Source organism: Somniosus microcephalus, chromosome 8 (genome assembly GCF_052327205.1).
Source record: "Somniosus microcephalus isolate GS21.2 chromosome 8, FLI_Smic_1.0, whole genome shotgun sequence".
NCBI lineage: Eukaryota > Metazoa > Chordata > Chondrichthyes > Squaliformes > Somniosidae > Somniosus > Somniosus microcephalus.
Window position 1 is genome coordinate 11,030,562 of NC_140994.1, and position 26,056 is coordinate 11,056,617.

Here is a 26,056-nt window from a genome sequence, read left to right on the forward strand (position 1 = left end):
ACCGCCGTCACTAGAGGCCTCTAACGAGCTGTGGAGACGCAGTCTAATAAACCCTGGTCACTCTCTATATATATATTCTTATCTGTCACCGGGTTAGATCTGAATTACACTTTACAATAAATCGACATTTAAATCCAGGGAGAGAAGCGGCGTCTCCCGCGGGACACTTGCCGGCGATCCAGCGGCTCCCAACTTTCCCCAAACACTTGAAAAACTTTTTACAAAACTTTAAAAGAATTTTTTTCTTTTGGGGGGAAAAAAGTTTTAAAACTTTTTTTTTGTAGCCTCTTTCTCTAAAATAATAATAATTGCCCCCTCTAAAAAAAATTCGTGAGTGGGAGGGGTAAAAAAAGACTAAGGGTTCCGGGTCAGTGGACAAGGTTTGTAGAGAGAGAGAGAGAGAGACAGAGATAGAGAGAGACAGACAGAGATAGAGAGCGACAGAGAGAGACAGACAGATAGAGAGAGAAAGAGATAGAGAGAGAGACAGAGATAGACAGACAGAGAGAGAAAAAGAGAGAGACAGAGATGGTTCCCTGTAAACTTTCATGCCAACAAAGCATTTGAATTGAATTGAAATTGAATTGACAGACAGAGAGAGAGAGAGAGAGAGATAGACAGACAGAGATAGAGAGAGAGAGGAGAAGTTTTACTTGTGGTTGAGGAAATGTTTTTGAGGAAGGCTTTAATCTGGAAGTGTTTGGGGTGGAGGGTGTTTGGGAGGGGGGTGAGGGAGGGTCGGTGCAGCAGCTCTGGGGGCAGGCTGGACCTGGCTGGGATTTACCCCCCTATAGTTACCCCCTTCAACCAGAAGGACAAGGTGGATTACCAGCAACTGGAGAGTAACGTCCACAAATGGAGCCAGATCCCCTTCAAAGGTAATGTGTGTTATGTGAATTTTTGCACTTTAAAAAAAAAACCATTTTAATAAGAATATTGTGTAAGAGCTTGGCTCGGTCAGTATCGCTCTCGTCTCCTGAGTCAGTGAGGTTGTGGGTTTCAGCCACATCTCCCACCCTCCGTCAACTTGAGCTCATCCAAAGCTCTGCTGCCCAACTCGCACCCAGTCCCGTTCACCCATCACCCCCTGTGCTCGCTGACCTACATTGGCTCCTGGTCCCGCAACACCTCAAATTTAGAATTCTCATCCTTGTGTTCAAATTTCTCCATGGCCTCGCCCCCTCCCTATCTCTGTAACCTCCTCCAGCCCCACAATCCACCGAGATCTCTGCGCTCCTCTAATTCTCCTCTTCTTCTTAGGCAGTCCCTCAGAACCGAGGATGACTTGCTTCCACATTAAAAATGAGTCCTCAGGTGACTGATGAGTTCAATGCGGGACCTACAGTCTCTGTCACAGGTGGGGCAGATGGTGGTTGAAGGGGCGGGTGGGTGGGGTGCTTGGGATGACGTGCGCTCCTTGCGCTGCCTGCGCTTGGCTTCCGCTTGCTCCCGGCAAAGAGACTCGAGGTGTTCGGCGCCTTCCCGGATGCTTCTCCTCCACTTTGTGCGGTCTTGGGCCAGGGATTCCCAGGTGTCGGTGGGGATGTTGCACTTTTTCAAGGAGGCCTTGAGGGTGTCCTTGAAGCGTTTCCTCTGCCCACCTGGGGCTCTCTTGCCGTGCCGGAGCTCCGAGTAGAGCGCTTGTTTTGGGAGTCTAGTATTGGGCATGCGGATGATGTGACCCGTCCATCGGAGCTGATCGAGCGTGGTCAAAGCTTCGATGCTGGGGATGTTGGCCTGAGCAAGAACACTGACGTTGGTGCACCTATTCTGCCAATGGATTTGCAGGATCTTGCGGAGGCAGCGTTGGTGGTACCTCTCCAGTGCTTTGAGGTGCCTGCTGTACATGGTCCATGTCTCTGAGGCACACAGCAGGGCAGGTATCACTGCTGCTCTGTAGACCCTGAGCTTAGTTCCGGGTTTGAGGTCCTGGTCTTCAAACACTCTCTTCCTCAGGCGACCGAAGGCTGCACTGGCACACTGAAGGCGGTGTTGGACTTCGTCGTTGACGTCTGCCCTTGTTGACAGTAGGCTCCCGAGGTATGGAAAGTGGTCCACGTTGTCCAAGGCCTTGTCGTAGATTTTGATAATCGGGGGGCAGCACTGTGTGGCGGGGGCAGGTTGGTAGAGGACCTTTGTCTTACAGATATTTAGTGTAAGACCCATGCTCTCGTACGCTTTGGTGAAGGTGTTGACGATGATTTGGAGTTCGACCTCCGAGTGAGCGCAGACACAAGCGTCGTCTGCATACTGTAATTCGACGACAGAGGATTGGACGACCTTGGATCTGGACTGGAGGCGACGGAGGTTGAACAGTTTCCCGTTTGTTCTGTAAATTAGCTCCACACCAGCGGGGAGCTTACTGAGGGTGAGATGGAGCATTGCAGCAAGGAAGATCGAGAAGAGCGTTGGTGCGATGATGCAGCCTTGCTTGACCCCGGTCCGTACGTGAATTGGGTCTGCGGTGGATCCATTGGTCAGGATCACGGCTTACATGTTGTCGTGAAGCAGGTGGAGGCAGGCCAATTCTGGCCCCTTGAGCATCCCTGATTTTAATCGCTCCACCATTGGCGGCTGTGCCTTCAGCTGCCTGGACCCCAAGCTCTGGAATTCCCTCCCTAAACCTCTCCGCCTCTCTCTCCCTTTAAGCGGCTCCATAAAGCCAACCTTTGACCAAGTGTTTCTGCCCTAATATCTCCTTATAAAAGCAAAATACTGTGAATGCTGGAAATCTGAAATAGAAACAGAGAATGCTGGAAACACTCAGCAGATCAAACATCATCCGTGAAGAGAGAAACAGGGTTCACGTTTCAGCTCGATGACCTTTCGTCAGAACTGGAAAATGTTAGAGATGTAACAGATTTTTAAGCAAGTGTAGTGGCAGGGAAAGAGGGGAGGGCAGGAAAGGACAAAAGGGAAGGTCTGTGATCGGGTGGAAGGCAGGAGAGATTAAATGACAAAAGGGATGATGGTGTGAGGCGAAAGGAGTGTTTCTGGCATTTTCTGTTTCTAATTTCTCCTTATGTGGCTCGGTGTCAAATTTTGTTTGATAATCGATCCTGTGAAGCACCTTGGGACGTTTTACTACGTTAAAGGTGCTATATAAATACAAGTTGTTGTTGTTAAATGCTGGTTTATGTTTATTAAACTGAGGCCCCATCTTTTGATGATGGCTGTAAAAGATCTTGTGTCACGATTTGAAGAGCAGAGAGTTCTCCCGGTGCCCTGGGGCCTATCTCCTTCTTCTTAGGCAGTCCCTCGGGAACCGAGGATGACTTGCTTCCACATTAAAAATGAGTTCTCAGGTGACTGATGAGTCCAATGCGGGACCGACAGTCTCTGTCACAGGTGGGGCAGACAGTGGTTGAAGGGGCGGGTGGGTGGGGTGCTTGGGTTGACGTGCGCTCCTTGCGCTGCCTGCGCTTGGCTTCCGCTTGCTCCCGGCGAAGAGACTCGAGGTGTTCGGCGCCTTCCCGGATGCTTCTCCTCCACTTTGTGCGATCTTGGGCCAGGGATTCCCAGGTGTCGGTGGGGATGTTGCACTTTTTCAAGGAGGCTTTGAGGGTGTCCTTGAAGCGTTTTTCTCTGCCCACCTGGGGCTCTCTTGCCGTGCCGGAGCTCCGAGTAGAGCGCTTGTTTCGGGAGTCTCGTATCTGGCATGCGGACAATGTGACCCGTCCATCGGAGCTGATCGAGCGTGGTCAAAGCTTCGATGCTGGCCTATATTCCGCCCTCAACCCACACCACCAAAAGCGAGACATTTATCTCATTGCTGCTTGTGGGATCACATTGGCTGCCATGTTTTGCTGCATAACACCAGCTACTGGACTTCAAAAGTAATACATTCTGCGTGAGGTGCATTGGGACATGTCTGAGAGATGTTATGAGATGCTGCATAAACACCACCTTCTTGAACAGTCTCCGACCCATTACGCTGTTGGAAAGACAAGAGCTCTCCGTGGGGATCATTAACAACAGTGGAAAGTGTGCTCAGAACCAACCACTCCACATATTTCCACCTACCTTCAAGTGACACCCACATTGGATTAACCTTTAAGTGTCAACCAGTGGATCAGTGGGCAGCACTCTCTCGTGTCTCAGTCAGAAGCCAGAGACTTGAGCGCAAAAATCTAGGCTGACACTCTCAGTGCAGTGCTGAGGGAGTGTTGTACTGTCGGAGGTGCCGTCTTTCAGATGAGACATTAAACCGAGGCTCCGTTTGCTCTCTCGGGTGGGTGTAAAAGATCCCACGGCCACTATTTCGAAGAAGAGCAGGGGAGTTATCCCCGGTGTCCTGGGGCCAATATTTATCCCTCAACCAACATCACTAAAAACAGATTATCCGGTCATTGTCACATTGCTGTTTGTGGGAGCTTGCTGTGCGCAAATTGGCTGCCGCGTTTCCCACATTACAACAGTGACTACACTTCAAAAAGTACTTCATTGGCTGTAAAGCGCTTTGGGACGTCCGGTGGTCGTGAAAGGCGCTATAGAAATGCAAGTCTTTCTTTCTTTCTGACCTCTTCCTGTTCTATATTAGTGGACCAGTTACTATTGCTGGCTCCAGGTCACTGGCTCTGCAGCCTTAGACTCCAGTCCTGCTTTAAACATGAATGTTTACACACAAGTCCCTTGGACCTTAGACTGAGTCAATTTTCCATCCCGACTGCACTTGCCAACTCGTTTGATTAATGTGTCACTAATGTTTCAACCTCGAAGGCCCTCTCACTGCAGAACACGATACCGGTTGGTAGACCAGTGTTTCTTTCCGCCATTGGCCACACTCGGCAGTGGAAACGGCCCAACCTTCGGAGTTCTGGGGCCAGCAGGGATGAATTTCTTGTGTGACTTTAAAATTCGCAAATTTGTTTTCAAATCCCTCCATGGCCTCGCCGCCACGCACGCACGCACGCACGCACGCACACACACACACACACACACACACACACACACCCTATCTCTGTAACCTCCTCCAGCCCTAAAACCCCCTGAGATCTCTGCCCTCTTGTCCATCCCCGATTTTAATCGCTCCACCATTGGCGGCCGTGCCTTCAGCTGCCTGGGCCCTAAGGTCTGCAATTCCCTCCCTAAACCTCTCCGCCTCTCTCTCCTCCTTTTAAGACGCTCCTTCAAACCTACATCTTTGATCAAGCTTTTGGTCACCTGTCCTACTATCTCCTGAGGGAGTGCCGCACTGTCGGAGGTGCCGTCTTTCGGATGAGACATTAAACCGAGGCCCAGTCTGCCCCCTCAGGTGGACATAAAAGATCCCATGGCACCCTTTTGAAGAAGAGCGGGGAGTTCTCCCCGGTGTCCTGGGGCCAATATTTATCCCTCAATCAACATCACTGAAACAGATGATCTGGTCATTATCGCATTGCTGTTTGTGGGAGCTTGCTGTGCGCAAATTGGCTGCCGCGTTTCCTACATTACAACAGTGACTACACTTCAAAATTATTGAATTGGCTGTAAAGCGCTTTGGGAGGTCCTAAGGTGATAAAAGGCGCTATAGAAATGCAAGTCCTTTCTGTTTGCAGGATTGGTGGTGCAAGGCTCCAATGGAGAGTTTGTCTACCTGACGAGTGAGGAGCGTGTTGAAGTTGTCCGTCGGGTGAGGCAGGTGCTGCCCGAGGGGAAGCTGCTGGTCGCTGGATCTGGATGTGAATGTAAGTAGAGATCGGGGTCGGCGAAAGCTCCCAGACCAAAAGCAGAAAGCTGCGGAGGTGCATCGCAGGTGGGTCAGCGTCCCGAACGAGATGGGGGCAGGGCATCGGATCTGAGTGGGACCCTTCCCCAGAACAGGCTCTTATGTGTCCGGCCCGGACTTACCAATTCTGATGTAGAGTTCCCACTTCCGTTGTCGAATCGGTGTTGGCTGTAAGATCGTGGGTTCACGCCCCGCGCCAGAGACTTGTGCACATGATCCATGCTGACACTCCCAGTGTAGGGCTGACAGAGTGCTACACTGTCAGAGGAGCCGGCCTCCAGGTGAAATGTTACACCAAGGAGTCATCTGTCTGCTCGGGTGGAGCTTAAAGATCCCGGTGACCTCCCCAACATTCCTCCTTCAACCAACACATGCTGGCCATTCATTTCATGCCTGTTTGTGGGATCTTGCTGTGTATAAAGTGACTGCCTCCTTTCCCTACATCACAACAGTGAGACATAGAAACATAGAAGATAGGAGCAGGAGTAGGCCATTCGGCCCCTCGAGCCTGCTCCGCCATTCAATGAGATCATGGCTGATCATCCAAATTCAGGACCCTGTCCCTGCCTTCTCCCCATATCCCTTAATCCCTTTAGCCTTAAGAAATATATCTAACTCCTTGAATATATTTAATGAATTGGCCTCTACTGCCTTCTGTGGTAGAGAATTCCACAGGTTCACCACTCTCTGGGTGAAGAAATTCCTCCTCATCTCAGTCCTAAATGGCTTACCCCTTATCCTTAGACTGTGGCCCCTGGTTCTGGACTCATAGAAACATAGAAGATAGGAGCAGGAGTAGGCCATTCGGCCCTTCGAGCCTGCTCCGCCATTCAATGAGATCATGGCTGATCATCCAAATTCAGTACCCTGTCCCTGCCTTCTCCCCATATCCCTTGATCCCTTTAGCCTTAAGAAATACATCCAACTCTTTTTTGAATATATTTAATGAACTGGCCTCCACCGCCCTCTGTGGCAGAGAATCCCACAGGTTCACCACTCTCTGGGTGAAGAAATTCCTCCTCATTTCAGTCCTAAATGGCTTACCCCTTATCCTTAGACTATGACCCCTGGTTCTGGACTCCCCGGCCATCATAAACATCCTTCCTGCATCTAGTCTGTCCAGGCCTGACAGAATTTTATAAGTTTCGATGAGATCCCCTCTCAATCTTCTAAACTCCAGTGAGTATAAGCCCAATCGACACAATCTCTCCTCATACGTCATTCCTGCCATCCCAGGTATCAGCCTGGTGAATCTTCGCTGCACTCCTTCCATGGCAAGAACGTCCTTCCTCAGGTAAGGCGACCAAAACTGCACACAATACTCAAGGTGCGGTCTCACCAAGGCCCTGTACAACTGTAGCAAGACATCCTTGTTCCTGTACTCGAACCCTCTCGCTACGAAGGCCAACATACCATTTGCCTTCTTAACCGCCTGCTGCACCTGCATGCTTTCTTCAGCGACTGGTGCACAAGAACACCCAGGTCTCTTTGCACTTCCCCTTCTCCCAATCTATTGCCATTCAAATAATAATCTGCCTTCCTGTTTTTGCCACCAAAGTGGATAACCTCACATTTATCCACATTATAGTGCATTTGCCATGTTTCTGCCCAATCACCCAATCTGTCCAAATCGTACTGGAATTTCACGACATCCTCCTCACAGCTTACCCTCCCACCCAGCTTTGTGTCGTCTGCAAATTTGGAGATATTACATACAATTCCCTCGTCCAGATCATTAATATATATTGTGAACAGCTGGGGTCCTAGGACCGATCCTTGCGGTACCCCACTAGTCACTGCCTGCCACTCGAAAAACGACCCGTTTATTCCAACTCTTTGCTTTCTGTCCGCCAACCAGTTTTCTATCCAAGTCAATACCTTGCCCCCAATCCCATGTGCCTTAATTTTGCACGCTAATCTCTTATGTGGGACCTTATCGAAAGCCTTCTGAAAGTCCAAATACACCACATCCACTGGTTCTCCCTTATCTATTTTACCAGTTACATCCTCAAAAAATTCCAGTAGATTAGTCAAGCATGATTTACCTTTTGTAAATCCATGTTGACTTTGTCCGATCCTGTCACTGCTTACCAAGTGCTCTGCTATTACATCTTTTATAATAGATTCTAGCATTTTCCCCACTGCCGATGTCAGGCTTACTGGTCTATAATTCCCCGCTTTTTCTCGACCACCTTTTTTGAATAGTGGGGTAACATTAGCTACCCTCCAATCCATGGGTACTGTTCCAGAGTCTATCGAGTTCTGGAAGATGACCATCAATGCATCTACTATTTCTAGGGCCATTTCCTTAAGTACCCTAGGATGTAGATTATCAGGCCCTGGGGATTTATCGGCCTTTAGTCCCATCAATTTTCCTAACACCATTTCCCTACAAATACTGATTTCTTTCAGTTCCACCCTTTCATCAGGCCCTATGTTCCCCGGCATCTCCCCGACCATCGGGAACATCCTTCCTGCATCTAGTTCTTCAATGAGTGTTCTTCGATGTATATGAAATGCTGGGTGTGTTTCTACGTGGTGTGAGCTTGTATTTTGCTGAACGATACAAATAATACGCAATAACAACAGAAAATGCTGGAAATACTCTGGGTCAGGGCAGGATCTGTGGAGAGAGAAACAGAATCAACGTTTCAGGTCTGTGACCCTTCGTCAGAACTGGAAAAAGTTAGAGGTACGACAGGTTTTAAGCAGGTACAGAGGCGGGGAAAAGTGGGAGGGGAGGAAAGAGCAAAAGGGAGGGTCTGGGCTAGGATGGAAGGCCGGAGAGATTAAATGCTGCAAATGGGGATGGCAGAATCATCAACAGCTGCCGCCTGAAAAACTGGGGGCCGAGGTTATGGTCTGAAATTGTTGAACTCGATGTTGAGTCCAGAAGACTGTAAAGTGCCTAATCGAAAGATGAGGTGCTGTTCCTCGAGCTTACGCTGAGCTTCATTGGAACAGTGTAAGAGGCCGAGGACCGAGAGGTCAGAGTGACAGGCGACCGGAAGCTCAGGGTCACCCTTACGGACTGAATGGAGGTGTTCCGCAAAGCGGTTGCCCAATCTGCATTTGGTCTCCCCAATGTAGAGGAGACCGCATCGTGAGCAGCGAATACGCGATACTAAATTGCAAGAAGTACAAGTAAATCGCTGTTTCACCTGGAAGTGGTGTTTGGGGCCCTGGACAGTGGGAAGGGAGGAGGTAAAAGGGCAGGTGTTGCATCTCCTGCGCTTGCACGGGAAGGTGCCGGGGAAGGGGTGTTAGGGGTGATTGAGGAATGGACCAGGGTGTCGCGGAGGGAGCGGTCCCTTCGGAATGCTGAAAGGGGAGGTGAGGGGAAGATGTGTTTGGTGGTGGGATCACGTTGGAGGTGGCGGAAATGGCGGAGGATGATCCGTTGAATGTGGAGGCTGGTGGGGTGAAAGGTGAGGACAAGGGGAACCCTATCATGGTTCTGGGAGGGAAGGGAAGGGGTGAGAGCAGAAGTGCGGGAAATGGAACGGACACGGTCAAGGGCCGTGTCAACCACAGTAGAGGGGAATCCTCGGTTGAGGAAAAAGAAAGACATGTCGGAAGCACTGGTATGGAAGGTGGCATCGTCGGAACAGACGTGGCGGAGACGGAGAAACTGGAAGAATGGAATAGAGTCCTTGCAGGAAGCGGGTGGGAGGAAGTGTAGTCCAGGTAGCTGTGGGAGTCAGTGGGCTTGTAGTGGATGTTTGTCGATAGCCTATCCCCAGAAATGGAGACAGAGAAGTCGAGGAAGGGAAGGGAAGAGTCGGCGATGGACCATGTGAAGGTGAGGGAAGGGTGGAAATTGGAAGTAAAGTGAATGAAATTATCTAGTTCAGGGCGAGAGCAGGGAACAGCACCGATACAGTCATCATTGTACCGGAAATAGAGGTGAGGGAGGGGACCCAAGTAGGACTGGAGCAAAGAATGTGCCACATATCCCATGAAAAGACAGGCATAGCTAGGACCCATGCGGGTTCCCATAGCAACACCTTTAATTTGGAGGAAGTGAGTAGAGTCAAAGGATAAGTTGTTCACTGTGAGAACAAGTTCAGCCAGGCGGAGGAGGGTGGTGGTGGATGGGGACTGGTCGGGCCTCTGTTCAAGGAAGAAGCGGAGAGCCTGAGGCCATCCTGGTGGGGGATGGAGGTGTAGGGGGATTGGACGTCCATAGTGAAAAGGAGACGGTTGGGGCCAAGAAACTGGAAACTGTTAAAGTGGCGGAGGGCGTCTGAAGAGTCCCGAATGTAGGTGGGAAGAGATTGGACAAGGGGAGAAAAAATAGTCGAGATAGGAAGAAATCAGTTCCGTGGGGCAAGAACAAGCTGAAACGATGGGTCTACCAGGGCAGTCCTGTTTGTGGATCTTGGGAAGGAGGTAGAAGCGGGCTGTGTGGGGTTGGGGAACTATGAGGTTGGTGGCCATGGAGGGAAGATCTCCAGAGGAGATGAGGTCAGTGACAATCTTGGAAACAATGGCTTGATGTTTGCTAATGGGGTCATGGTTCAGGCGGAGGTAGGAGGAGGTGTCGGAGAGTTGGCGTTCAGCCTCCGCACGGTAGAGGTCGGTTCGCCAAACAACAACAGCACCACCCTTGTCAGCAGGTTTAATGATAATGTTAGGGTTGGATCGGAGAGAACGGAGTGCTGCAAGTTCAGAGGGAGGGAGGTTGGAGTGAGTGAGGGGAGCAGAGAAATGGAGACGGCCGATGTCACGGCGGCAGTTAGCAATGAAAAGATCCAGAGAGGGTAAAATGCCAGAGGGAGGGGTCCAGGTAGAACGGGAATTCTGAAAGTGGGAGAAATGGTCAGCCGTGCGGGGGGAAGACTCCTGGCCAAAGAAGTGGGCACGGAGACCAAGGCAGCGGAAAAAGAGCTCGGCATCGAACCAAGCTCGAAATTCATTGAGGTGGGGGCGTAAGGGGATGAAGCTCAGGCCTTTGCTGAGGACTGATCGTTCGGGGTCAGAGAGGGGAAGGTCAGAGGGGATAGTGAAAACGCGGCAGGGGGTGAGATTGGAAGAAGGGATGGGGTCAGAGGAAAGTGAAGGGGAAGAAGGTTCCGGAGGGGCATTGGTGTCCAAGAGTTGTTGAAGTTTGCGATCCTTGACACCTGAAAGGAAGAAAACAAGTTTTTTGTTGAAGCGTTAATGCGCAACTGGGCTAGTGCGTGTGTTTGGGCGTGAGCGTGTTGCACGCTTGTGTTTCTGTGAGTGTGTGTGCTTGTGTTTTGTAATTGAGACGTGGTGGACCTGGCAAGGGCATCATTGGAGAAGTCTTGGCCCAGAGATGAAAGTCGTGGATGAGGGTTTCGGCAGTGGTGAGGGAGAGATCGGAGCAGAGGTGGATGATACGACGGAGGTGGAAGGAACCAGTCTGGGTGACGCAATGGATGTGGTTGAGGAATAAATACTTCGAGCACTCGCGCACCAGGAAACAGGACTGAGAGAACCTGGGGCAGTGAGAGAGAGAGTGATGGTCCGTCTTAACCCCGTGCTGTCACACACACAGCAACGGTCAGTTGTTGGATTAGGTTGTGAGTGAGTGGGTCACTCACTCGGCCTTTCCCGGCATCAGTTACAGGTCAGTGAACACGGGCCCGTTGCCCTGGAAACTGCGTCGATGTAGACAGGCTAAGCGGCCATCTTGTTTTCTTTTCCGACAGCCACAGCGGCCACCGTTGCAATGACGCGGGACATGGCGGAGGCGGGGGCGAGCGCGGTGCTGGTCATCACTCCGTGTTACTATCGGGGCAGAATGAACAGCGCTGCCTTCATACAGCACTATACACAGGTAACGGTGACTCAAACCGCACCAACACCTCTTCAGAGCGACCCGCTAACAGAAAAATAACCTCTCGTTGCTGCTCAGATCGTTTGTGATTTTGGTTCTCCCTCTCGCTCCATATTTCTCTCTTTCCTTCCTTGTACCACTCGAAGCTGCAGGAGGAGCAACTTCCGCTGGTCGCTCTTTGTAAAGAGACAGGAGATCATCTCTCTCTCTCTGTCTGCCTCTCTCTGTCTGTCTGCCTCTCTCTCTCTCTGTCTCTCTCTCTCTCTCTGTCTCTCTCTCTGTCTCTCTCTCTCTCTCTCTCTCTCTCTGTCTCTCTCTCTCTCTGTCTCTCTGTCTGTCTCTCTCTCTGTCTGTCTCTCTCTCTGTCAATTCAATTCAATTCAATTCAAATGCTTTATTGGCATGAAAGTTTACAGAGAACCATATTGCCAAAGCTTTCACAACAAAAAAGTACAGTTTTCCAACATTCTGTAGGTGTCAAACAATTTTGACCCTTGTTGGGTACATACAATATTACTTTTAAACAATATTAACTTAAACAGTCTTTGTACATCATTGGGTACATTCAGTATTAATTTTAAACAGTCCTCAGGTTGTGACGTTGTTACATATTTGGCACCAAGGTATGGTCTGTCTCCTTCTCCCAGGACTAATCTTAATTTTGACAGGTCATCCAAATCTTTGAAATCTGGGGTTGTTTGGCTGAGCTTGTTAAATAATATGTTTCTTGATGTGTTGAATTTTTTGCATTTTAGGAGGAAATGCATTTCTGTTTCAACCTCGCCGGTCAGACATTGATCACATATTCTATTCTCTCTAGGCTGCCAGGATTTCTTGTATCTCCCTTTTTCAATTGCCAGTTGGTGGTCGCTTAGTCTGTACCTGGTGAGGGTCTGTCTCTGTTTTGTGTCTCTGATGGTCGAGAGATAGTCTGCCAGTTTATATTCTCTTTTTAGGGCCCGGTAACATTCTAATCTGCTTTGGCTTTTGGTTATTTTGTTCCAATGTTCCAGGTAGGTTTCTTTGCATTGTTTAATGATTTGGTTCACTCGGATTGGTGTTTGGAGAGCAGTGTTGGTCTGGGACTGGTCAGGGTCCGGCTGGGTAGGAGTACTTAGTTTCAGTAACCACTGACTCAGGGGACTCGTTTCTGGGTTCAGCTCTTGGGTCTGGAGGGCTTTAAAATGAAGGGTGTCTGGGGAACTAGATTTGAGGTGATTTAGAAAGTTTAGTGCTCGTTTTTGGATGTTTATTATCAGTGGGTATCTGCCTAGTTCGGCTGTACATGCATTTGTTGGTGTTTTCCTTTGGGTGCGAAGAATGCTTCGGCAAAATTCTGCATGTAGGGCTTCTATTGTGTGTTTTTCCCATTTAGTGTAGCTATCTCTCTCTCTGTCTCTCCCTCTGTCTCTCTCTCTCTGTCTCTCTCTCTGTCTCTCTCTCTGTCTGTCTCTCTGTCTGTCTGTCTGCCTCTCTCTCTCTCTGTCTGTCTGTCTGCCTCTCTCTGTCTGCCTCTCTGTCTGCCTCTCTCTGTCTCTCTGTCTCTCTCTGTCTCTCTGTCTCTCTCTCTGTCTCTGTCTCTGTCTCTGTCTCTCTCTCTCTCTCTCTGTCTCTCTCTCTCTGTCTCTCTCTCTCTGTCTCTCTCTCTGTCTACCTCTATCTCTCTCTGTCTCTCTCTCTGTCTGTCTGCCTCTCTCTCTGTCTGTCTGTCTGCCCCTCTCTCTCTCTCTCTCTGTCTCTCTCTCTGTCTCTCTCTCTCTCTCTGTCTCTCTCTCTGTCTCTCTCTCTGTCTCTCTCAATTTAATTCAATTCAATTCAATTCAAATGCTTTATTGGCATGAAAGTTTACAGGGAACCATATTGCCAAAGCTTACATAACAAAAAGTACAGTTTTCCAACATTCTGTAGGTGTCAAACAATTTTGACCTTCATTGGGTACATACAATATTAGTTTAAACAATATTAATTTAAACAGTTGTTGAACATCATTGGGTACATTCAGTATTAATTTTAAACAGTCCTCAGGTTGTGACATGTTGTTACATATTTGGCACCAAGGTATGGTCTGTCTCCTTCTCCCAGGACTAATCTTAATTTTGACAGGTCATCCAATTCTTTGAAATCTGGGGTTGTTTGGCTGAGCTTGTCAAATAATATGTTTCTTGTTGTGTTGAATTATTCGCATTTTAGGAGGAAATGCATCTCTGTCTCAACCTCGCCGGCCAGACATTGATCACATATTCTATTCTCTCTAGGCTGCCAGGATTTCTTGTATCTTCCTTTTTCAATTGCTAGTTGGTGGTCGCTTAGTCTGTACCTGGTGAGGGTCTGTCTCTGTTTTGTGTCTCTGATGGTCGAGAGATAGTCTGCCAGTTTATATTCTCTTTTTAGGGCCCGGTAACATTCTAATCTGCTTTGGCTTTTGGTTATTTTGTTCCAATGTTCCAGGTAGGTTTCTTTGCATTGTTTAATGATTTGGTTCACTCGGATTGGTGTTTGGACGGCAGTGTTGGTCTGGGACTGGTCAGGGTCCGGCTGAGTAGGAGTACTTAGTTTCAGTAGCAGCTGACTCAGGGGACTCTTTTCTGGGTTTAGCTCTTGGGTCTGGAAGGCTTTAAAATGAAGGGTGTCTGGGGAGCTAGATTTGAGGTGATTTAGGAAGTTTAGTGCTCGTTTGTGGATGTTTATTATCAGTGGGTATCTGCCTAGTTCGGCTCTGCATGCATTTGTTGGTGTTTTCCTTTGGGTGCGAAGAATGCTTCGGCAAAATTCTGCATGTAGGGCTTCTATTGTGTGTTTTTCCCATTTAGTGTAGCTATGGTGATTGAGCGGGCCCCATACTTCACTACCGTACAGCGCAATGGGCAGGATTATGCTGTCAAATATTTTGAGCCAGATTTTGATTGGGATTTGGATGTTGTAGAATTTTCTTTTTATTGCATATAGGGCTCTTCGGGCTTTTTCTTTTAGTGCATTCACTGCTATGCTGAAGCTCCCTGATGCTGTAATGGTTAGACCAAGGTAAGTGTAGCTCATAGTGTGTCCTATGATGGTATCACTGAGAGTAAACTGGTATTTGTTTTCCTGACACCTGGGCCTTTTTTGAAAAATCATGATGTTGGTTTTCTTTAGATTTACTGTTAGGGCCCAATTTTGGCAGTATTTGTCGAGTAGGTCTAGTTGTTGCTGTAATCCCTGTTCTGTGGGAGACAGCAGAACCAGGTCGTCCGCATAGAACAGGGATTTCACTTCTCCGTCCAGGAGACAGAGACCCGGTGACTCGCTTTGCTCCAGCATGTCTGCTAATTCATTTATGTATATGTTGAACAGGGTCGGGCTCAAATTGCAGCCCTGCCGGACGCCTCTTCTCTGGGTGAAGAAACCAGTGCATTTGTCTCCAATTTTGACACCGCATTTATTTTTCAGATACATCGATTTAATAAGGTCATAGACTTTGCCCCCTATTCCACACTGAAGAAGTTTATAATAGAGCCCTTCATGCCAGATAGAGTCAAAGGCTTTCTTGAAGTCAATGAAACAAGCGAATATTTTCCCATTTTTTGTTTGGTGTATATGTTTTTCAATGAGAGTGTGAAGGGTATAGATATGGTCGGTGGTGCGGTGTTTTGGAAGAAAGCCTATTTGATTTTTTCTAAGGATATTATGTTTGTTAAGAAAATCCAGTAATCTACTATTTAGAATACTGCAGAATAACTTCCCTAGACAACTGTTGACACAGATGCCGCGGTAGTTATTTGGGTCTGATTTGTTTCCACTTTTATATATGGGAGAGATGAGTCCTTGGCACCAGATATCGGGAAAACAGCCTGAACATAATATGATGTTGAATAACTTGAGTACAGCACCCTGCATCTCCATATTGCTGAACTTGAGCATTTCATTTTTGATGTTGTCTGGACCACAGGCTTTCTTTAGGTGGAGAGATTTTGTTTTTGTGGCTAGTTCTTTCCATGTGATTGGGGAGTCTAGAGGGTTTTGGTTGTCCTTAATTGTTGCTTCTAATGTGTGGAGTTTTTCTGTGACATGATGTTGACTTGGGTTTGTTTCGTTTATTGGGATGTCTTTGTACAGGTTTTCAAAATGTGTTCTCCAGATGTCGCCATCTTGGATTGGTAATGCTTGCAATTGTGTTGTACTCAGGTTATTCCACATATCCCAGAATTGATTTGGATTAATGGAGTTTTCAATTTCTTCGAGTATTTTGTGGGTATAATTTTGTGTTTTGTTCCTGATGGTGTGTTTATATCTTTTGAGGGTCTCATTGTATCTAATACGTAGGTCTGGATTGTTTGGTTGGCGATGCTTTTGGTTTGATATTTTTCTCAGGTCTTTTCTGGCATTTTTGCATTCGTGGTCAAACCATTTCTCATTTTTATTTTGTCTTTTGTAACGTTTCCTCTTCTGTTTCACAAGGTCGGCTTTTACAGCTGCCTCATGGAAGATCATATTTATATCACCTATGGCCATGTTTACACCATCTCTGGTGATCTCATATAGATTTTCTTTAAATTTTGATATTTTACTTGTGAGATCAGGTGAATTTAGTGCTGTGATGAATTTATCTCCACTGTCTGGGGCCCATCTGTATGTCTGGTTTATTTTATGGAGCTTACTGGGTTCCTTTTTTGTGTCTGTAGTTTGGGCAGAAAGTTTAAGGTACACATTTATTTGGTTATGGTCTGAGAGGGGGGATTGCTGCCTGACAGTGAATGCGTTGATATCGCAGGGGTCCAGGTCAGTGATTGTATAATCCACCACACTAGACCCAAGAGTTGAGGAATATGTGAGTCTCCCTAAGGAGTCCCCTCTGAACCTACCGTTAACTATGTACAGGCCTAAGGCTCGGCAGAGTTGCACTACCTCCCTACCGCTTTTATTTATTTCACAGTCAAGGTTGTTCCGATTTGCGATGGCTGGTGTGACATAAAGGGGTCTGGCCAAACACATGGTTGTTGCCCTGTGGGTCTCTGAAGTCGGGTTCACATCCGGTCCTTGCATTTAGGTCCCCACATAGTAGCACCTTTCCTTTGGCCTGGAAATGGCTGATTTCCATGTGGAGAGTATCAAATAACTCCTCTTCAAAATATGGCGATTCTATTGGAGGTATGTAGATCGCACATAAGTAGACATCTTTTTTTGTTATTCCTATATTTTTATCTAATTTTAGCCATACATGTGATTTTCCCTGTTTTATTGGTGAGATGTGTTTGTCCAGTTCTCCTTTATACCACACCAAGATTCCCCCGGAGGTTCTGCCCTTGCGTATCTTAGTGTTCTTTACTGAGGGCACAATGATTTCATGGTACATTGGAGGACAGTGGGTGGGCACGTCCTTTTGGCACCATGTTTCTGTTAACACAATTATATCAATGTCTTTTATAGCTTTTAGGAATTCAGGGTCTGTACTCTTCATCCCAAAAGTTGAGGAGCGGAGACCCTGGATATTCCAGCAGCTTATGTGGAAAGAACGCATTTATATAGTTCAAAAACGAAATAAAATGGACCTATTTTGTGGGACGAGTGTGAAAACACTAGTTTCTATAATGCTAAATGACGATTTAGTATAAATTTCATGAGGCATGCACATACTGCTATCTAATAATAGTAATAGCAATGATAAAATAACAATATTAATAATTTAGTGCATTCCTCTCCGGCTTTCCAATCAGGGTGCTTAACATCGTCCTGATCTTTCTCAGTTCTTCGTCTACAGTCTGTGGTCTAGAGGGGGGTCTGGGGTCAGGGGTCAGGTACAAAAGCACGGTTCTGTTGTTGGTTTTGTATAGGGGTGTGGGGGACAGTGGTGGTCCTGTTTGGGTTATGGCTCCCAATGGTAGAGGGGGTGGGAGGGGTGCGTCTTTTGGCAGTGTTTATGAGGTTTTTTGCGAAGACCCACATCCGCTGTTTGAGTAGATGTATTTCGTCATAGAGGTCCCTTGTGTTGATGTTTGGGTGATGGGCCAGGTAGACGTTGGGGAGGGCAGTACATCTCGTGTCAATCTCCCTGTTGGTGTTGTGGATTACATAGGCTGGGGTGTCCTTTCTGGGCAGTAGTGTGGAGATCACGATCCGCGCCTCGGGGAATTCCCTGCTGGCCTTTTCCGCCATCCTGCTCACCACCCTAGCAGTGCCTTCCCGTAGGGTGCGTAGGTCGTTTGTGCCTGTGTGGATCACAAGCCATTTGGGGCTTCCAAGGGATTCTTTGTTCAGGATCTTCATTGCATGGCCTGTGTTGCTGCACCATTTTTTCAGGACTTGCTGACCTGGGAACATCCTCTGGGGGTCCAAAAACTTCCCGTTGGAGTCGGTCAGCAGGACCGCCTGAGGGGCTGGCTTTTCAGACTGGGTAGCAGTAGTCTGGGCAGGACTCGACTGAGGGCTGGTTGTTGGCTGGGTTTCTGGGATAGGCTGTGTGGCAGGAGCAGGGTTTGGGGCCTTCGGTGTGTTGTCGCAAGGTGGGGGTGTGACATCCTCGTGTGGGGGGGCATCCGACGGGTTCTGTGTCCCTGTGTGTGTTGTTTTTGTGTCATCAGGTTTTTGGACCTTAAGAGGTTTGTGTTGCCTGCTGAGTTCAATTTTCTGCCTTTCTACGGCCTCCATCGTTTTGTTTAGCTGAGTACGGAGTTCTTTGATCTCATTTCTTTGCTCCTCTACGGTCTTTCTCAGCTCGTGGATGGTGGACTCGTTTTCCGTTTTCAGCTGTTTGAGTTCCTCCTTCAAGTTCTTGGCCTGTGTTTCCCTGTATTCGTTGAAATCGAGTTCTAGTTTGGACAGATTCTCCTTCAGCAGTTTGTTTGCGTTGAGAGGTGTGGGGGGGGGGGTGGAGATGGTCAGGGAGGTGTTTGCCTCTGCTGGCCTCTCTTCTTCTTCCTCCGCTTGGCTCTCTTCATTCTTTGTTCGGCTCTCATTTGCCTCCTGTCCATTGGTCCTCTTTGTGTCTGCCTTAGTTTTCAACTGGGGGAATTCCTTTTCAAAGGAGTCCAGATTTTCTACATTCCCCTGTATCATGATCTTTCCTTTTTTGTTGTAGTAGCTTATGGTTAGCAGGGGGTCATCTTTATCTAGATTTCCATCTTTACATATTTTCAGTCTGCCTCCCTTGCTAATACCTTCACTGGAGACGTGTGCGTAGTGTTTTTGTAAAGTCTCCTTCCATGAGGGAATGGAGTCGGTGTAGAATATGAGGTTGTTCTTCATCTTAGTCCCTTTGTGTGTGGTATAGTCAACGTAGAGGACCTCTGGGTTTTTTTGTAGTGTTATGTCCTTGTGTTTATCCTTTGCCTTATTACTTTTGCATTGCTCAGGATATTTCACTTCCCTGCTCTGTGTCATTGTAGTCGTTTGTTTTTGTCGTAGCTAGATAACTTTTTTTTTCTCTTTTGTGTCGTGTTCCACCTTATCCCACTTTTAGGTCCAAAATTGAGAGTTTTTCAGGGGTTCATCTTTGATATAGCTGCTCTTAAAAGTTTCTCTCTCTCTCTCTCTCTCTCTCTCTCTCACAGGCTCCTGGTTGTTTACCGTTTCTCTCGGGGTTTCTATTCCTTTTTCTCGCGGGTTTGTTCTTTTTTCAGGTTTTTTTTTCCGAACTAAACTTAAATAAAATTAAACTTAGGTAGAATTAGGTAAAACTTTTTTTTTTCCCCGGACCCGGTGTTTTCCTCTTCCGACTCTCTCTCTCACTCGCTCTGCGGGCCTCGGACTCGCTCTCTCTCCGTGCCCCAGACTCGTTCGCTCTCCGCGCCCCGGGCGGATCTCCTCGCGTCGCCGCGTCGGTCTCAGGCCCCCGGTTTTTCTGACTCACCAGGCTGTTTTCTGCCCTGGTCCCAGCCCCTCGGCTCGGCTGTGCAGTCCCGGCCCGGCCCGGTGTTTGTCCGAGTTTCTCCGGCCCCGGAGTTTCTCGGGTTTCAGGCCCTCTGTTGCTCTCTCTCTCTCTCTCTCTCTCTCTGTCTCTCTCTCTCTGTCTCTCTCTCTGTCTCTCTGTCTGCCTCTCTCTGTCTCTCTCTCTCTGTCTGCCTCTCTCTCTCTCTGTCTCTCTCTCTTTCTGCCTCTGTCTGTCTCTCTCTCTCTGTCTGTCTCTCTGCCTCTCTCTCTCGGCCTGGTTCTCACGCTCTCTTGCCTCTCTCTCTCTGTTGCATACCTGTTTTCTCTGTCTCCTAATCTGTGCTCACTTCTTTCGTTCCGAATCACGACTTTTGTTGTCTGGGCCCGAGTGCAGCGACTGCACAGAATCAGGAGATTTGCATTGTGAACAAAACTGACAGTGATGGCTTTCGCTGTTCGGCGGGGGGGCCACGATTCAACGGCATCGTCCAAAAAAAAAACAGCATTGAACCTTTGGTGAAACAGTGGGCAATAGAATTTCAAACAATCATGTTCGCCACAACTGTAGCATCGTGTGACTTCCGCGCATCGCTCTCTCCACTCGTGAGTGTGAATCAGTGAACCGTAGTGTGGCGAGCTTTAGTGTGAAACTCACATGCTGATGTGAGTCTTATGTTTTTATCGAGGGATATGGAGATCGGGCAGGAAAGTGGAGTTGAGGTAGAAGATCAGCCCTGATCTCATTGAATGGCAGAGCAGGCTCGAAGGGCCGAATGGCCTCCTCCTGCTCCTATTTCTTATGTCCTTTCAGCTCAAAGGTGGGGGAATTTTAATCAATCGCTCTTGATTTTTATTAATTTAAATTCAGGTAGCAGATTCCTCGCCGGTGCCGGTTGTGCTATACAGTGTCCCGGGTAACACTGCATTGGAGCTGCCAATGGATGCCATCGCTGCTCTCTCTCACCATCCCAACATCATCGGGCTGAAGGACAGCGGAAATGACGTAAGTGGTCATCGTCTTTCTCACTCCCTCTACTGGAGGTGGTGACTCATAGAACAGGAGGAGGCCATTCAGCCATCGAGCCTGTCCCGTCATTCAATTCGATCATGGCCTCTCTCTCTCTGTCTCTGTCTCTCTGTCTCTGTCTCTGTCTCTCTCTCTGTCTGTCTCTCTCTCTCTCTCTCTGTCTCTGTCTGTCGGGCTGTGTGTCTCTCTCTCTCTCACTCTGTCTCTGTCTGTCTGTGTGTTTCTCTCTCTCGGTCTGTCGGGCTCGCTCGCTCTCTCTCTCTGTCCCTGTCTGTCTGTTTCTCTCTCTCTTTGTCTGTCGGGCTCTGTCTCTCTTTTTACCCGCCTTTGTCCGTAACCCTCGATACCCTTACCCAACAAAAAAATCTATCAATCTCAGTTTTGAAATTTTCAATTGACCCCCCAGCCTCAACAACGTTTTGAGGGAGAGTTCCAGATTTCCACGACCCTTTGTGTGAAGAAGTGCTTCCTGACATCACCCCTGAACGGCCTGGCTCTAATGTTAAGGTTGCACCTTATCCTGGGCTACAGCTCCACCAGCATCAGCCTCTTACTGAGGGGCCTTCCCTTCATGGGGGAGGGGGGGGCCTCGGAGCAGAGCCCGGTCCTGACCTCGCTTTCCAGCAGGAGTCGCTGGATGGTGATTGGGACTGGAATCCTCCGACCATTTTTTCCGGCTCAGTCCCACAGGTGGCACAGGAGGGCGGGCAGTTTTATATTAGGCTGCACACAGTGGCACCACTATTCCCGGCCAGAATGGAGTTGATTGGGTAATTCCCTCGTCAGTCACGCCTGGAGACCGCACTGCTGCTGTCAGTGACTGGGATCGATTTTATGCACATTTGTATTGTGTAACTATCCTCCACTCACTGCATTTTGCTGGAGAAATTACCCTGCTTTTATCGGGAGACTTTGCTGTAGTTTCGGTCATGAGTTCAGTTTACTGTAGTTCACAGTGACTCTGTTTGCTGTGCGTCCTGCCGTAAGTCGCGCCCCAACACGTTGGCTGACCATCAGTAGATACTGTTAACTTTACGCTTTAGTGATGCTGTTCACCTTCCTCAGATTACAAGAATTGCACTGATCGTTCACAAAACCAGGAACCAGGATTTCCAAGTGCTGGCTGGATCGGCAGGGTTCCTCCTCGCTGCTTATTCAGTAGGTAAGGGGCCATCCAGAGTGGTGAAGGGGGACTGGGGATGTGCTGTAAAGACCCACAGGTGAAGATTAACTTACAGAATCGTACCGCACAGGGGGAAGACATTTGGCCCATCGTGCCTGTGCCGGCTTTTTGAAAGAGCCATCCGATCTGTCCTATTTATTCTGAAAGCGTTTTCTGACTAACTCTCGGAAGCTGTATTGCATCGGAAGCACTGAAGGAGCGCAGCAGATGTGAGAGGTGACCGAGCGGCTGCTGTCTCGCTCGCCTCCTGACGGACTCAACGCGGGGAAGCAGCTGGAGTCGGGGATCAATGGAATGGAATTAATTTATTCTTTTTTATAAATCGGATTGACTGGCCTCTTGCTGGGCTTGTCTCTCGCTGCTTGTCACTGAGTGGGAAAGAAAGAACCTGCATTTATGTTGCGGGATGAATATTGGCCCAGGACACTGGGACGAACTCCCCCTGCTCTTCTTCGAAATAGTGGCCGTGGGATCTTTTGCGCCCAACTGAGAGAGCAGACGGGGCCTTGGTTTAACATCTCATCTGACAGTGCAGCACTCCCTCAGCACTGCACTGGAGTGTCGGTGTGGATTGTGAACTCAAGTCTCTGGAGTGTGAGTGCTACCAGCTGAGCCACTTATGTCCTGGGGTCGCTCTATAAATGCAAGTTTGTTCTTTCCTTATTAATATGATTTTGCTGTCTCTGATTTATTTGTGTGTGTGTGTGCAGGTGCTGTAGGTGGCGTGTGTGCACTGGCCAATGTGCTCGGAGAGCCACTGTGCAACCTGGAAAAGCTGTGCCTTGGGGGACAGTGGGCCGAAGCGCGAGAACTCCAGTACAGGCTGATTGAGCCAAACACGGCAGTAAGTATAGCTCCAGCCTTCCCTTACACAGTCAAAAACTGAGTGGCAGCCTTTGCCCCGTACTGCCAGTGCTCTCACTTCTCTGAGTCAGAAGGTCGTGGGTTCAAGTCCCACTCCAGAGACTCGAGCACAAAAATCCAGGCCGACACTCCCAGTGCAGTGCTGAGGAGGTGCCGTCTTACGGATGAGAAGTTAAACCGAGGCCCCGTCTGCCCTCTCAGGTGGACGTAAAAGATCCCATTGCAACTTTCGAAGAAGAGCAGGGGAGTTCTCCTGATGTCCTGGGGCCAATATTTATCCCTCAACCAACATCATCTAAAAACAGATGATCCGGTCATTATATCATTGCTGCATGTGGGATTGTGCTGTGCGCAAATTGGCTGCCGCGTTTCCTACATTACAACAGTGACTATACTTCAAAAGTACTTCATTGGTTGTAAACCGCTTTGAGACGTCTTGAGGTCGTGAAAGGCGCTGTAGAAATGCAAGTTCTTTCTTTAACCCCCATGTCTCGGGTACATAAACACACTCCCCATGTTGTACTGAGCCATAGAGACCAGGGAGATCCCAGATTTGATCTCCTGGTCTGTCCTTTAATGAGCTGATCTGAGCTGGCAGGCAGGAGGAGTGGTTTGAAAGGTTTCAGCAAACCCTGGGCTAGGGAGGAGAAGCATCAGCTCGGGCGAACGCCCTCGAACAGTGGCCCCATGGGGTGGGCAGAGGCTGGGTATTCTACGGCGAGTGTCTCACCTCCTGACTCCTCAAAAACTTCTCCACCACCTACAAGTCAGGAGTGTGATGGAATACTCTCCACTTGCCTGGATGAGTGCAGCTCCAACAACACTCCACAGGCATGGCATCAGCCAGCACAAAGCAGCCCGTCCACCACCTTAAACATTCACTCCCTCCACCACCGGCGTACCGTGGCTGCAGTGTGTACCATCTACAAGATGCACTGCAGCATCTCGCCAAGGCTTCTTCGGCAGCACTTCCCAAACCCGCGACCTCTTCCACCTAGAAGGACAAGGGCAGCAGGCGCATGGGAACACCACCACCTCCAAGTTCCACTCCAAGTCACACACCATCCTGACTTGGAAATATATCGGCTGTTCCTTCATCGTCGCTGGGTCAAAATCCTGGAACTCTCTCCCTAACAGCACTGTGGGAGTATCTTCACCACACAGACTGCAGCGGTTCAAGAAGGTGGTTCACCACCACCTTCTCGAGGGCAATTAGGGATGGGCAATAAATGCCGGCCGCGCCATATCCCGAGAATGAATACAAAAAATATTAAAAGGTGGTCGGTGTGGTTCAGTTTACGTTTTGTTACCAAACTCCCTTTCAGATGTAACATGGAATGTGTTCTTGTCTCTTGCAGGTTACACGGAAGTTTGGCATTGCGGCTCTTAAGGAGGTGATGGGATGGTTCGGGTTTTACGGGGGACCCTGTCGCGCTCCTCTGCTGCCCTTGACAGAGACGGAGAGAAAGGAGTTACGGAGCGACTTTGCATCCAATGGCTGGCTCTGACCTCGCCCGCAGCGAACCACATGGGTCCCGCGCTTTAGAAAGAATCGCGCTTCCAGTTCACGTGAACTGAGGACACCGTTACTAATTCCTTAATCAAGTGCACTTCATCTCCCCTCACTTTCCCTTGACCCCCACCCTGAACTATGTCTGCAGATTGGGGAACTGCTACATTGAAATTGTATTTTAATTACATAGAATTTACAGCATAGAAACAGGCCATTCGGCCCAACTGGTCCATGCCGGCATTTATTCTCCACGAGCCTCCTCCCACCCTACTTCATCTCACCATATCAGCGTATCCTTCTATTCCTTTCTCCCTCATGTTTATCCAGCTTCTCCTTAAATGCATCTATACTATTCGCCTCAACTACTCCCTGTGGTAGTGAGTTCCACATTCTCACTACTCTCTGGGTATGAAGTTTCTCCTGAATTCCCTATTGGATTTATTAGTGACTATCTTATATTTATGACCCCTAGTTCTGGTCTCCCCCACAAGTAGAAACATCTGCTCCACATCTACCCTATTGAACCCCTTTATCATTTTAATGACCTCAATCAGATCACTTCTCCACCTCTTTAAAAGGAAGGGAATTTTTTTTCCTCCTCAAATTTATCTCTAGTATTCTGAGCTCTCCTGCAGGCTGTCCTGTTAACAGTTGCTGCTCATTGAGCGTGTTCCTCACAAGTCAGAAGAAGTTGGTCGTGATTGCCGCCTGCGATCACTCAACTTTTTTTTTCTTTAAATATAAAAGTCCCATTGCTAAAACTTCGAACCGCAAAGCGTTACAGCACAGAAACAGGCCATGCGGCCCATCAAGTCTGCGCTGGTGTAATCTGTCGAGTTTGTATTTGACTTTGGCGAAAGCTGTGGTTACCCTTTCGGAGCGAAGGTCCACAAACTAAAATGCGATGGCTTTTGTTATGTGTTTCAAGTGAGTTACACTTCACAGAGAGGCCCTGAAGGTTTGTTTAATGTTATAATATTTGTTGTGGCGGAGTTCACTGCAAGTGTTGTGGCATGCGTCCCTGAATGTTACTTTTTCTGTGTAGTACGTTTTGTGTTTTACGATGGTCATTGTGTTTATTGTTTGTCCTGCTATTCCCCTGTGAAGGATTAATGGGTTTGAGAGTGCGACTTGTTCATAATACTGTAACAGATATTGAGGCCACACTCGAGCTGTAAGTATCTTAAATGGAAACTGCAGAGAAAAGGGACGGAGCATTATGTCACTGACCTTCCAGCTCATGTGTCCGTGCTACAGTGTGTCTCAATCCAGTTCCCTCCCAGGACTGAGTTAACACGATAATCATTTGGCAAATGTTCTGCAGTCTCGCAGTTGCCAAGGATGTGGGAAATGGTAGTGTCACACCTGTTCACTTGCGGTTGGAGATTCAGGCATATTGATGGGACAGTGTAGAGGGAGCTTTACTCTGTATCTAACCTGTGCTGTACCTGCCCTGGGAGTGTTTGATGGGACAGTGTAGAGGGAGCTTTACTCTGTATCTAACCCGTGCTGTACCTGCCCTGGGAGTGTTTGATGGGACAGTGTAGAGGGAGCTTTACTCTGTATCTAACCCGTGCTGTACCTGCCCTGGGAGTGTTTGATGGGACAGTGTAGAGGGAGCTTTACTCTGTATCTAACCCGTGCTGTACCTGCCCTGGGAGTGTTCAGTACTGACACAGGGTATCAAGCCCCCCTGCACTGCTCAAGTATAGAGATACTAGCTGGGGAGCCCCGCGTTGCGAGGGCAATTTTGGGGCGCTTGGTCTCCCTGCCCCTGTGTGTCCCCCCTCTCCCTGTCATGTCCTCTCCCTGTCCTACCCCTTCCCTCCCCTCCTCTGTCTCCCTCCCCTCGCCCACGCCTCCCCCACTGTCCCTCTCTCCGGCCCCTCCCCCTGCCTAGCGCCTGAGGTCCGGTGCCGTTCCGATAGCGGGAATGCTGAGCGGCGGCCGGGAGCGGGCTCTCGCAGGCGGCGCATGCGCGGTCAGTGCAGGCGGCGCGAGCGCCCCGCGATTTCCCGAGGCTCGCCCCCCCCCCCCCCGGTGATTTCCCGAGGCTCTCTCCCCCCCCCCCCCCCGGTGATTTCCCGAGGCTCTCCCCCCCCCCCCGCCGGTGA

General features: G+C 48.8%; 1 protein-coding gene across 2 annotated transcripts; it reads left to right on the forward strand.

The window, feature by feature from the left end:
- On the forward strand, positions 1-25,457 carry hoga1 (4-hydroxy-2-oxoglutarate aldolase 1). 2 transcript variants are annotated; one of them, XM_085994244.1, is made up of 7 exons: positions 5-878; positions 5,538-5,666; positions 11,386-11,513; positions 20,224-20,358; positions 21,448-21,544; positions 22,276-22,409; positions 23,788-25,457. In XM_085994244.1, exons 1-7 carry the CDS (start codon positions 668-670, stop codon positions 23,935-23,937), a joined length of 984 nt encoding a protein of 327 aa, XP_085850370.1. In that variant the 5' UTR covers positions 5-667; the 3' UTR covers positions 23,938-25,457. The 2 variants fall into 2 exon arrangements, with proteins under 2 accessions (XP_085850371.1, XP_085850370.1); XM_085994245.1 differs by lacking the exon at positions 5,538-5,666 and having other exon boundaries at positions 1-878.
- Positions 25,458-26,056: the final 599 nt, after the last annotated feature.